Raw genomic sequence first — 14,625 nt, forward strand, 5'->3', positions numbered from 1 at the left:
ATATCTAAATTCTATGAGTCTTTAATTTGTCACTCTTCTGTACATGTATTCTGAACAAGTTACAATAAAATCGGGCAAAGGAACTACACCATTTTTCAGATTATAAGTTAGTGCTGGATGATTTGTTTTATCTACCCATGAATAGACCTCATCGCCATTTTCAAAATTTTTTTCGGCTTGAAGCTGTCCTACAATGCTTCCAAGATTTAATCTTCTATATTCTGGCATCACATGCAGCATTCCACAACATCCATACTCTTGCTGAAGTATCCAAGCTACTGGTTTGCCATCTTTATTGAGAATGCACGTGCTTGGCAATATGTTAATCATGTGTACAATATATTCTTTAGCTTCTCTATATTGCAAATTACTGAGGACTAACTCCACGTTTTCCTCTTCTAAACGTTTCTCTTTAAAGTCATCAGGAAGTGTACTGAAAAAAGACAACATAGATCGTAGGGTTCGTAACTACTAGTATTTTTTTACGAGTATGTACAGACTACCTAGAATTAATAATTCTTGACTCTTGCATTGAAATACATATTGTTCTTTTACATAAGTATTTCGGATCTGAAAATCGTATGCAGGTAACAACATTGTCTTTGTTTGTTTGTATTCCCAACAACCAGAATGAACTTTGAATTACCATATCTATATATTGGATTCCAAAACTTCTTAGAAATCCTAATAGATACATAGCAGGTTCCCGTATATGTTCTACCAAGCCTCTATCTTTATTTCTCACAAAAATATTAACAGTGGTGAAAGAGAAACATCAGGAGAACTGTGCAACAATATACTAAAAATGAAGTAAATTAGATTTGGATGGTTGAAAATTCCAGGAAACTTTTGGAAAATCACAAAATTTTACCAAAATTTACAGTATAAAAAGTTACTTTTCAACTTTGTATACAACTATTCCCCATGCACGATGATTTGAAGTCCAGGCTTTTTGATATCATCGACAGCTGCTTTTTCAATACAAATGGAACTCTTAAAATTACTTACCTTACCATAAGTCATTTGCAAAATTATTTTGTTAACAAGAGGCCCAGGGGCCACAGCGCTCACCTGAGCACATCGGCTAGGGAAAAGCACATATCAGATCAGAACTGAAAGTTTACTGAGGTGGGGGGGGGGCTTTAATTTTAACTCCCCAGGGGATCATGATTTGAACGAACTAGAATCTACACTACATGAAGATGATTCCATATAAATATTACTAATCATGGCTTTGAAGTACATGTACTTGAAAAGAAGATTTTAAAAGGTTTCCCTATATATTCCTATGTAAAACTTTTAACGGCCATTGTGGCCACACCCTATGATGATGATTTGAACAAATTTGAATTTACACTACCTGAGGATGCTTCCCTATAAGTTTCATCTTTCCTGGCACAGTGGTTCTTGAGAAGAAGATTTTTAAAACATACCATCAAATGTTCACTATTTCTCAATTATCTCCCCTTGAATCAGGGCGTGGCCCTTCATTTGAACAAACTTGAATCCCCTTCACCCAAGGATACTTTTGCCAAGTTTGGTTGAAATTGGCCCAGTGGTTCTTGAGAAGAAGTCTAAAATGTGAAAAGTTAACGACAACAACGACGACGACAACAACGACAACAACGACGACGACAGACAGACAACAGACAAATTTTGATCAGAAAAGCTCACTTGAGCCTTCGGCTCAGGTGAGCTAAAAAGCATTCTGATTGTACATACTAGTACTCTAAAGTTGATATTGAGAAGTGCTTAAGTTTCTGATGGAAAATATTCGTGTGATTTTCAACAATGTATTGGAATTCCCATGGGTACCAATTGCGCCCTGTTATTAGCATGTACCTATCTTTGTATTCATATAAAACAGAATTTGTCAAAAATCCTATTCGTTAAAAGAAGAAAACACTTGCGGTGGTCTTCAATTCGACATTTAGATACCATGTATATCGACGAGGCATTGTCAGTTAATAATGGTTATTTCTATTGTTATGTCAATACGATATATCCTGGTGAGCTTGAAAGGGTTTAAAGATCGATCACTGTTTGTTTTCTTCAATACAGTTTGCAGGTGATACGTGGTATAAGCGTGAATAGAGGTAAAATTGATGATGGAAAAGTTAGAGTCATCTCGTTTGTCATACAATTTAGTAGTTAGGCCACACCAATTTAATTTCTTGTTCGTCGACGAACAAGACATTGAAGAAAAAAGTACGAGCGGGCTAGCGGTTAAATAATAATATTATTACTTTATTGTACGCAAAATTTTTAGGCGGGGCGTGAAAAAATTTGAGCGGATAATTATAAGTAGAGTAAGTAGATTAAAAGTACAATAAATAGAGCGGAAATTGAGCAGAAGATGGCACAGAATTCCCATGGTGCCGGAAATTTAAATTAATATTATTTGATAAGTTTAAATTGATATTATTTGATAAGTTTTGTTTAATTACGAGCGCGCCGGTCCGACGAACAAAAAAAAATATTGGTGTGGCCTTAGTTGTCCTTTACCGTCTATATTGAATAGGCATCTAAATAGGAAGCGGATGTGGTAGACTGATGTGCCCTTTATTTCGAGATCATTTGGATATATCAAATTGAATGGAAATATTTTCCTTGTGCAGAATTTTTTTTTAAGATAGATTTTGCCTCAAATAGAAATATAGAAGGAGGTCGTCTTATAAAGGTATCATATTGTTATTTTTGATATTTACCGGGTGGTAGTAAATACAAAAATTACTATATGACAAAGGAGCAAAAAAAAAATGGTTATAGTGTTCATCGGAATTTCAACGTTGTTTTTAACTGATAGTTTCTAACGATATTTACTTAAACACACAAAGAACCTAAATGAGTTACATGAAATTTTTAACATTCTTTTAAACATTGTACAATATGTGATGGTATTGATTTTATATAGATTTAATTTAAAGTATTTTTTCTTTCAGATGCCATTGAAAGTTATGAAATAACTTTCAATAATAAACTTGATATATGGGTACTTAACACAAACAAAAGTTTGATGCATGGATTGAAATATATTTTTTGACTGATTTTGATTTGAAATGACATATTAAATACTAAATCCCTGAAATATAAAGAAATCGAAGGTTTTCCTTGTGGCTTAGATATGAGACTTTGTTTTGCTTTCTATATAATTCCATACATAATTTGGCACAATTTTTTTTTTACGTTATGACAAATTCTTATGAAATTTTTCCCAATATTCTTGGTAAACATTATTCAGGTTACGAATTTAAATGTAAATCTATGAGAAATATTGCTGAATTCGCAAAAAAGTTTGTGTTATTTATCCTTAAAATAAATATGTTTTATTTAAACATATAAATAAATTTGTAACAACTTCCTATAAATAAAGTCTACACATCTCTAGAGTTCTAAAATCAAAAGTTAACTCTTAAGCTTGAATAAATAAGTATAAAAAAGCTTTTGGTCAATATTTCCCCGCCAAAGCCTTTGACCCCCTTTGTTCTCTGTGTCTACTAACCCAGGAACAGTCAAACATCTCATCTTGTTTTCAATTGCTGCTTCCGCTACACAATATAAGATTCTTCATTAACGCGTTATAAGAAATATAATTATCATACTTTTTTAATTCAAATATGTAGACGATTATTTTGTAAACTCGTACATGCCTTGCAATTACTTATAATGAATACTTACCTAATCATTGAATACATGTAGTTAAAATATGAATAGAAAAATCCAATTTATATTTTAAACATGGATGTGATTAAGTCATTTTCATTTTGTTCTAGATCTATAACATTCTCTATAAAAAGAAGATGAGCGCATTTAGCGAGTTATCTGCAGGAATCATTTGTACGAAACATTTATGGTTTAAATGTCCATGATTTGGTTTGCTGAATATAGCTGGTCAGATTTTACAAACATGTCCATAGGTTTTTTTTTATTTAGTTTGAAAGACCTTGTGAAATTGTAACATTTATGCTCGTTTTTTTTCACTTTTCAATTACGCCCAGATTCCTGCCGAATGCCAATCAAAAGCGCCCTCGTTCTTTACAAGTACATTTTCACCATGATAACAACGATAGTAATTTTTTTAGAAGAAATAATTTGTAAACTTATACGATACTGCTGATACTTGAGACTCTTATAGACTTGTATTCAGAAGAAAAGATTCGATAACAACTTACGGTTTTCTGAAGATTTCCCTTGGAAACATTAACATGCCGGTATCTTCTATAAGACGTCGGACAAACGAACCATTCATTTTGATTAATTCGTCAGTGATCCCCGGGCTGCAGCCTAAAGAAATAACAACCTTAGAGAAAAGAATTCAAATTCAACCAAAAAATAATAATAAGCTTCAAATGAATAATTGAAAATTACCAAATAAGACAAGAGAACTCCCGAGTTCGTTGGACACCTGACGTAGAATGGAATCAACCAAAGTGGAGTTATCGTCCTTACAAAAGCAGTATACCCGGTTTGAGGTGGACATCCTCTGCAAGCAAAACAGTAACTCAAATTCTGATCTTAGTTTCCTCAAGTTTTAATTCTAGTGATACTGGAGAATCACCCCTTCAAATATGTGGTATTTTCTGCTTGGATTGAATATTCGAATTACGAAAGCCTATTAGGATCAATCTAAAGAGAAAAAAATATTAAAAAGGCGTAATAACGCGAAAAAGGCGTTATAACGCCTTTTGGAAAGGCGTAATAACGCGAAAAAAAGGCGTTATAACGGCTTTTGTAAAGGCATTATTACGCCCTTCCATTCCAAAAGGCGTTATAACGCGTTTCTAAAAGGCGTTATTACGCCTTTCATTCAAAAAGGCGTTATATCCAAAAGGCGTTATTACGCCTTTTTAAAAGGCGTTATAACGCCTTTCTAAAAGGCGTTATTATGCCTTTCCAAAAGGCGTTATTACGCCTTTCTAAAAGGCGTTATTATGCTTTTCCAAAAGGCGTTGTTACCCCTTTCAAAAAGCGTTATTACGCCTTTCTAAAAAGTGTTATTACGCCTTTCTAAAAAGCGTTATTACGCTTTTCTAAAAGGCGTTATTATGCCTTTCCAAAAAAGTTATTATGCTTTTTGAATAACCATTATTCTGCATTTAACAGGCTCGTACTTTTGATAGCCCCCCCCCCCCTCTACTGGCCAAATTCGTGGGAAAACTTCTCGGTAAAACTTTATTTAAATGCAATAATTTTCCACAGTTTTACATACTGCAACAAAATGGTCAGGAACCAAGAAACCCATAGTTAATTATTATATTTAAATTGTAGCAAGACTTTTCTCAAAAGTGTGTATGTGTGGAGGGGGTACCCCATTCGCACTCGTACTACTGGCCTACTTGCAAAGGAAATTTTTTTTTTCTTTCTAGATTGATCCTAATAGGCTTTCTCGAATAGTAAATGACTTTTTGAAAAAAAAATGGTGATATCAGCAATTGGAATTGGATGCTGCGTGATAGCTAGGCCTTATAAGTATATACTACCTATCATTGGTTGGTACTGGCTTACTTGTTTCATATCAATTGTTTGGCCTTCGTTTTTATACTGTAATTGTATAGGAAATGTTCTGGGGTCTGACCTGCTTGTTTGTTACTAAAACAGTCTTGAAATCTGGCCACTGGTCCACCAATACACGCTTGTCTTTTAGAACTCCTTTCCTGAGTAGCTTGACAGGATAATACGTCTACAGAAGACAAACATTAATATTATATAAGAGGATTATTTTGGTAATTTTCATTGGCTGAAAGAACGTCACGTCACGTGATATTCCTCCTTTTGTGATGTCGACGCGAAAGCGCGTCCGCGGAAAATGATATCGCACGACACACTGTTCGGTTGCACCAAAGTTACGTAGAACGTGACGTCATAATATAAGAAGCGTGTTTTAACCATTGTGACATAATGACAGCTGAGTCTGTTCAGTTAGGACTGTGTCGGTGCATTCACTTTGAGTGATTATATAATATAACTATTATGGACTTCAGTGAACGGTCAATATGTGGTTATAAGGACTCATGGCAATATTGATATTGACCTCAGACACAAAAAATGATAGCGACCTCGCAGGCTCGGTCGCTATCACTTTCTGTGTCTTCGGTCAATATCAATTGCCATGAGTCCTTATAACCACATATCGACCTACACTGAAGTCCATAATTGTATACTATTGCATGAATTTACTTTTTACCTTATTGTTACATTATTTCGTAAGGTACCAGCGAAAATACAAAAGGAATGAGTGTTACTTTTGTCTTCTTGTTATTTGATAGCAAATATAACTTGCATACATTGTTGTAAGCATGTAAACATGCAGTAATTAAAAAAAGACAATGAAAGGGTGAATAATTTGTATGCTGAGACAATCTGTGTTTTGAGATTGTTCATAATAATTTTTGTTGTCAATAATTTTAAATTTTGCCATGCAATATTTGAACTTATCTGATAAAATATCATATACATGTACTCCCAACACCATGTACTACGTCTGTAAAATATATAAACATAAATAAAATACTCTCAACATGCAAAATCTTTAGCCAATAAAATAGGAAATACATTGTTTTACCATAGTACGCTTGAACTAGAGCCGAGCTCGTTGCAAAGCAACGAGTAGGTCTTCCGTCGGAGCTGCGGAGAGAGAAATGACCTTGAGTCAAGGTCATGCCACGTTCTAATTTTAAAGCAATCTTTTAAGGGTAGATATCATCTTAATATGTTTTACTATTAAAAAAGGATAGTAAAGGAATGTTTGCGACCTTGACCTTGTCAGAATGACCTTGGGTCACACCATAACACACGTTGGTGATGAGCATATCTCATTTGTGTGCTACCGTATTGACAAATTCACACATGTTTTTTCAAACAATGCATCCAGCCAAAATATCTTATTATAAATGACCTTGATTCAAGGCCATAACGCACTCTGCATGATTTAAGCCATACCTTTTGTTTAGATAGGCCTTGTCACAGCTAATATACATGTGTAAAAAGTTATGGTCAATTTTAAGCAATGTTTAAATTTTGGAAAAGCCCGATAAACTTCAAGGTCAAAGTTCATGATATACTAGTATTTGAAATGATTTTATCACAGGTTACATACATGTGATGTTTGTGTAATATGAAAGCCTTATCTCTTCTCATTAAAAAGTTATGATCAAGCCTCAAGGTCAAGTTGTCAAAAGTCAGTGTATTTAGAAAAGAGTTGTCTTAGATAATACACAGGGATAAAATAAAAGCCCTATCTCTTCTCATTCAAAAGGTATGAGTATTGTTAATGTTTTTGAAAAGCAGGTCAAACTTCAAGGTCAAAGGGTAAAAAATCAGTGAGTTTTGAAAGGTATTGTCACAGTTAATACATTTTTATAAAATGGAAGCTTTCAAAAGGTATGGTCAATTTAAAGTAATGTTATTTTTTTAAGTAGGTCAAGCTCCAAGATCAAGGTCACAGGGTCAAAAATCACAGTATATTTGAAAATCAGATGTCACAAATAATGCACATGTGAAAAATCAAAGTCTTATTTCAACTCATTCAATAGTTATTATCAAGTTTAAAGTTCTCGTGACAGATGGACAGACTGGCTGACGAATAAGGTTTAATGTTCCCTAAAAAAAATAAATACATGTAATTCGAACATGATGAATTGAGAAATACGAATAATAATAATAATAAAAAAAAATATTAGAATATAAATCAGGTTTCCTACATGAGATTTCTTTAAAAACTTATTAATACATATTATTCAAGTACATGCAAAACATGTACGTTGGAGGTTCAAGACGCGGAGACCGGTCATTTCGATGAGAACATATATACAACTGTCTCGTTACGGGGTAGGTGGTGTCATAAAAGGATTAAATTCCTGAATTACGCCTGATTCCACGTCTGATTTTTTCTAAAGTCTGTCTTTGCGAGGCTAGTGCTTTATATTGTTTCAACAGAATTTAATTTTATGAAAAGAATTATTTCAAATGTTTATTTTTGACATATGCTTAAATTATTTACCTATCAATTTGAGTTTAAATAGTAAAAAGGAATTTGTCACTCAGTATTTATCGGTCCTTCGGATGAGACCGTATAAACCGAGGCCCGTGTCACAGCAGGTGTGGCACGATAAAATCCCTCCCTGCTCAAAGGCCGTAAGTGCCGAGCATAGGCCTAAATTTGCAGCCCTTCACCGACAATGGTGACGTCTCCATATCATTGAAATATTTTGGAGAGGGACGTTAAATAGTATACAATCAATCAATCTAAGGAATTAGTGTCAATCCTTTACAACCTGTCTTTGTTTTCTGTGACTTGATTTGATTTATTTTTCAAAATACAAACTTTAACTTTTTATTGCTTGACTTACGTTTAATAAATTTTCATCACAAGTTCACTTGTGTTACTTTCACCAAATATATTCTGTTAAAATAATGATTCCATCTTCTTTGTTAACTTTAAATTGCTAGAAGTATAGTGTAAAAATCCAGAATGAAATGTTAGAAATGAAATCATTAATTGTCGGAAATGCAATGCAAAATTCCGGAAATCAAATGCAGCAAAAACTGGTACCTCCACTTACCCAAAGAAACTAATACATGATTATCTCTTTTAGTCCAATAAACACGAAAGAATGGCTTGGAATATTTGTATGCAGCTACATGGCTTTCTCAGAAACAATTTTGCACTTGTTAAAAAAATTTTAATTATTCATTTTTTTCTCTCGTATTCTGAAAGCTCGGAATGTATATATTTTAGGCGCTCTTCCGTGTAAGAAAATCAGGGAGCGGATGGAAGATCTAATTTTAATTAGATTGAATCATGTACCCGTAAAATCGTGTCATAGTGATATTCTTTTTATTCGAGGAAATAAAAGAAATACATTCGGTACAGTTTCGATTTTCATGAGAATTAGAAACGTCACTTCCACTTACAATTTACTGTGCGCATTTGCCATGTTTATTTGTATTTGCTAATTTAAACAACATCGCAAATTTTTCTGATATAAAGCAATTAGAATAATTTGATACAGGCCCGTATGCATGTAACGATTGCAATTACTTCAAAGTGGAGGGGGAGACGGGGCCTAAAAAATTCTCGTACTACATGTGTACCTTTCCAATAATAGAATCATCCGTACAAATCAAAAACAAGTTGCAGTATTGATATCCCCATTTTTTTAAATAACGAGACTATAATGGACTTCACAAGGGTAGAATTTAACATTAATTTATGTACATGCGCAATTAAAATCACTATCAAAATTGGCAGTTATCGATAGGTCATCCTTTGTTACCTATCAGTGTAACCAATGAACTCGTCCAGATACCTGAGCAGCAGAGAAAAGCAGCACATTTTATTCATTCGTCAAAGAAAAGAATCCGACATTTAACACTTTTAAATCTTTGAATACACATACACGTTCAAGAAAACCTTTATATTTGTGTCTAGAAATATGGTGTGAAAATAAAGACATCAATCAGCCAAACTTGTCCATGAAATTTATTAGGACCCAATATTGGGTCCTAATAAATTTCATGGACAAGTTTGGCTGATTGATGTCTTTATTTTCACACCTAATTTGGCGTTCCATATTATGAACGGCTTTCATAACAATACACACACACAACAGTCAGGGTCCGCGGCACGATGCAAATGACAGTGAATTATCTTAAGCTTGAATTATTTGTTTTTATGAATAATAATGATAATCATGATAATGCTACATTGAATATTAATCGAAGGAAAGATGATAAGTATTTCCCCCTGAATAATCTGTATGACATCCAGCTAGAGAATACGTTAAAAACTTATTTAAACAAAGTTAAACATTCAGTTTAGCTATAGGTATATTATTCTTGTCTACCCTATTACATTTATTTCAGTTATATACGTGTTATATGCATACGCACATGGAATTCTTCTTCACTTACCGTATAAAATCACTTACCTGTACATGGATTATAAAGTTTTCTGCTCATTTAATAACACATCACTCGAACAAAATAACGTTTTCATGAGACCAATAAGATGTTAAAGAACCCATTTCATATCGATAACCATATCGAAATATTTACCGTTTTTGAGTTATAGAGCAAAAACTTTCAAGGTCTTTCAAGGTCCCTAAATCCCTAATTTGAGGGGCCAGCCCCTTTTTAATGTTGTGAAATGATAGATCTTTAGATTATGCACAATATTTGTTCAACATGTCTTAACAAATTATTTTTAGTTTAAAAGATACATATGGAATTATATGTCAATTTTTGCGCTTTTAGGCATTCTCATTTTTGACCCCTACCTAGCACCGTTTTGAGGGCAGATGTGCACAACTTCAATTCTTCTAGTATTTGAATTCAGTAGAATTTCTGCTCCAGCTTTTGTCGTTTCTGAGCCTTTGTCTGGAAACGAACAGTACCAAATTTTCATTTAAAGGGAAATAACTCGAAAGCGGAAGAGAATTTTTGAAAAGATTCTAATTGAGTTTTGTAACGTTTAAAAACTCTGACAGTTTGAGCGAAATCCGTTAAGAAATGAGCGAGTTACGAGGTCTCAAAGTTGGCGTCTAGGAAAAAAAAGAATAATAGGAACTAGAGCCGAGCTCGTTGCAAAGCAACGAGTAGGTCTTCCGTCGGAGCTGCGGACAGGGAGAAATGACCTTGGGTCAAGGTCATTCCACGTTCTAATGTTAAAGCAATTTTTTAAGGGTAGATGTCATCTTATTTATTTTTTACTATTAAAAAAGATAGTAAAGGAATGTTTGCGACCTTGACCTTGTTAAAATGACCTTACGTCACACCATGACACACGCTGGTGATAAGCAAAGCCATTTGTGTGCTACCGTATTGACGAATTCTTAAGCTATACTTTTTGTCGATAGGCCTTGTCGCAGCTAATACGTGTATACATGTGTAAATCTAGGTATGAAAGCGTTATCCTTTCTTTATCAAAAGTCATGGTCAATTTTAAGCAATGTTTAAAGCCGGTTAAACTTCAAGGTCAAAGTTCATTATATGCTAGTATTTGAAATGATTTTATCACAGGTTACGTACATTTGATTTTTGTGTAATACGAAAACCCTATCTCTTCTCATTCAAAAGTTATGATCAAGATTAAAATTGTGGAAAGTAAGTCAAACCTCAAGGTCACGTTGTCAAAATCAGCGTATCGGTATTTAAAAAAATGTTGTTACAGGTAATACACAGTGGTAAAATAAAAGCCCTAATCGATCTCTTTTCTCTCAAAAGGTATGACTATGGTTAATGTTTTTGAAAAGTGGGTCAAACTTCAAGGTCAAAGGGTCAAAAATCATAATGAATTTTCAAAGGCGTTGACACAGGTATTACATGTACATGTTTATAAAATGAAAGCTTTCAATAGTTATGGTCAATTTAAAGCAATGTTATTTTTTAAGTAGGTCAAGATCAAGGTCACGGAGTTAAAAATCACAGTATATTTGAAAATCAGATGTCACAAATAATGCACATGTGAAATATGAAAGTCCTATTTCAACTCATTCAATAGTTATTATCAAGTTTAAAGTTCTCGTGACAGATGGACACTGTCAGACTGGTTGACAAATAAGGTTTAATGTGCCCTAATAAAAATAAATACACGTTATTTGAACATGATAAATTGAGAAATACGAAGAATAAAAAACTAGAAAATATTAGAAAAAAATTGCACTGAAGCTATATTCAATATCCATGTTTTTCAACTGCTTGAATCTAAAAATATTATTTACCGTGTGTCTTTAACACATTCCTTAAACTTTTCTACAGTTAAACATTCCTTACAACCGTTTTTAATAGTCCTTCTGAGCCTGAACTTGAGATAATATGGATGGCACTGTAGCTTTCTGGTGATCCATCTCATTTTTTTAGAACAGTTAGCGAGCTACAGATCTGCAGCATGACAATTGTCATAAAGTTAATTTTACAAATTCATTTGAAATGTAACAGAATTGAATTTTATGAAAAGAATTATTTCTAATGCTTATTTTTAACATATGCTAAAATTATTTACCTATCAAGTTAAGTTAAGACAGTAAAAAGGAATTTGATACTCAGTATTTATCTAAGGAATTAGTGTCAATCCTCAACCTCGGAGCGTTCGACTTGTATGATAATTGCGTATGTGTGATGAAACTGCCGTGAACTATCCCGGACGTGAACATAAGATGTACTGGACATTCCGACATCAAGAAAATATAGTTTTACTCTGGAATATTCCGAGTTACCAAAACGTTTGTATGTATGTCCATGTGTGAGCGTTTCAACCTGTCTTTGTTTTATGTGACTTGACTTGATTTATTTTTCAAAATACAAACTTTAACGTTTTATTGCTTGACTTTCGTTTTATAAATCACTTGTGTTAATGTCACCAATTATATTCTATTAACTTTGTTTAATTGTCGGAAATGCAATGCAAAATTCAGGAAATCAAATGCAGCGAAAACTGGTACCCCCCCCCCCCCCCCAAAAAAAAAACAAAAAAAAAAAAAACTAGTACATGTAGTATATGTACACACTTCGATGCTCGACTGTACACTCTAGAAATTAAAAAGTTTATGAATAAAAAAGTTTAGTGAGGCATACTCATCTCTGCCGACCTGCGAATTAAAAACAATATCGCGTATGATTTTTGTTTAATATTAAAATAGGTTATGGAGTAATCATGGATTTCAACACCAGCCCTGACCTGCCATTCTCGACTCTGAAGGAAAGCATTGTATCATTTCAGGGGGTTACGTATCGCAATGGGAGGAAATTTAATAATTTAATCTCTTTCAGTCCAATAAACACGAAAGAAAGGCTTGGAATATTTGTATGAAATTACAGGAAGAAATTTTGCATTTGTTAGAAGAATGTCTAATTATTCTTTTTTTTTCTCGTATTCTTAAATCTCATGTTGGGTGCTCTTCTGTGTAAAACAGCATGTAGTTTACTTAATATCATGTACATGCACATAAAATCGTGTCATTGTGATATTCTAGCTTTTTAATTGAGGAAATAAAAGAAATTTATGAGCATATCATTCGGAAAAATACAATGATAAGTTTTGTAGCAAATTATGCAAAACTCTAAGTTACTTAATTTTATTTTCGATTTTCATGAGAATTGAAAACGTCACTTCCACTTACAATTTACTGTGTGCATTTGTCATGTTTATTTGTAATTGCTAATTTAAACAACATCGCAATTTTTTCTGAAATAAATTAAGCAACAATTAGAATAACTTGATATAGGCCCGTATATATATAACGATTGCAATTACTTCAAAGTTGAGAGGGAGACGACGGCGCCTAAAAAATGTGTACCTTTCCAATAATATAGAATCATCCGTTCAAATTAAAAACAATTAAGTTGCAGTAGTGATATCCCCGATTCTTTAAATAACGAAACTATAATGGACTTCACAAAGGTAGAATTCAAACATTAATTTATGTAAATGTGCAATTACAATCACTATCAAAATTGGCAGAGTTATCGATAGGTCATCCTGCGTCACCTTTCAGTGTAACCGATGGACTCGTCCAGAGAAATCATCTGTACCTGAGCAAAATCGCAGCGCCTCTTATTCATTCGTCAAAGAATAGAATCAGACATTTTATCTTTAAATACTCGTACATGTTCAAGAAAACCTTTATATTTGTGTCTAGAAATATTCTTACGATTTACGCAAATAACAAATTCTTGATTTTAAACTGAGTAAATCGATGACTAGCATCGTTTTAGATAACTCTGGGACTCGCGTAAAAATCAAAGACCGGTAATGTCGACCTCCGGAATGTATATAGGTCAATGCATGCGCGATCGATAAACAGGTTGCACAATAGACTGGCCTGCCTGTCTGATATCCGATATTTTCCTGCGTACGGTAAAGACAGGCAATACCAGTCTAGTTGCACAAATGTAAACAAAGCAGTCAAGGTCCGACGAAAATTCACGATGCATGAATAAAATGACAGTGAATTATTTTAAGCTTGATTTTTTTAAATAAATAATGCAACATTGAGTATCAATAGAATGAGAGATGATAAGTATTTTTCCTATCTCCCGTCTTGTAATTCAAACTAAATACATGTACAAGGAGAAAGTTGTCTCTGAATAATCTGTATGACATCCAGCTAGAGAATACGTTAAAAACTTTATTTCAACAAAGTTTAACATTCAGTTTAGTTAAGTATATTATTCTTATCCAGTTTATTTCAGTTATAGGTGTTATACGCGTACGCATAAAGAATTCTTCACTTGCCGTATAAAATTATTCAGTTACCTGTACATAAAGTTTGCTGCTCATTCAATAACACAAGATTCGAACAAAATAACGTTTTCATGAGATCAATAAGATGTTAAAGACCCATTTCAAATCGATAACCATATCGAAAATATTTACCGTTTTTGAGTTATAATGCAAAAACTTTCATGCTCCCTTGACCCCTAATTTGAGGGGCCAGCCCCTTTTTAATGACGTCAAATGATAGATCTTAAAATTATGCACAATATTTGTGAAATATGTCTTAACAAATTATTTTTAGTTTAAAAGATACACAAGGAAATATATGTAAAATTTGGCGCTTTTAGGCATTCTCATTTTTGACCCCTATCTAGCACCGTTTGGAGCGCAGAAATCGAAAAAGAAAAACC

At 33.3% G+C, this 14,625-nt stretch overlaps 1 protein-coding gene across 1 annotated transcript; it reads right to left on the minus strand.

Annotated features, from left to right (window-relative positions):
• Positions 1-18: 18 nt before the first annotated feature.
• Positions 19-4,481, minus strand: LOC134280273 (glycine N-acyltransferase-like protein Keg1). Its single transcript, XM_062762679.1, has 3 exons — positions 4,369-4,481; positions 4,173-4,284; positions 19-433 (listed from the first exon to the last, which is right to left on the minus strand). The coding sequence occupies exons 1-3, from the start codon at positions 4,478-4,480 to the stop codon at positions 22-24; spliced, it is 636 nt and encodes a 211-aa protein (XP_062618663.1). The 5' UTR covers position 4,481; the 3' UTR covers positions 19-21.
• Between the last annotated feature and the right edge of the window lie 10,144 nt (positions 4,482-14,625).

The sequence above is a fragment of the Saccostrea cucullata genome, unplaced genomic scaffold (genome assembly GCF_032062105.1).
Source record: "Saccostrea cucullata isolate Sc308-1 unplaced genomic scaffold, CSIRO_AGI_Scuc_v1 ctg5889, whole genome shotgun sequence".
NCBI classification, from domain to species: Eukaryota; Metazoa; Mollusca; class Bivalvia; order Ostreida; family Ostreidae; genus Saccostrea; species Saccostrea cuccullata.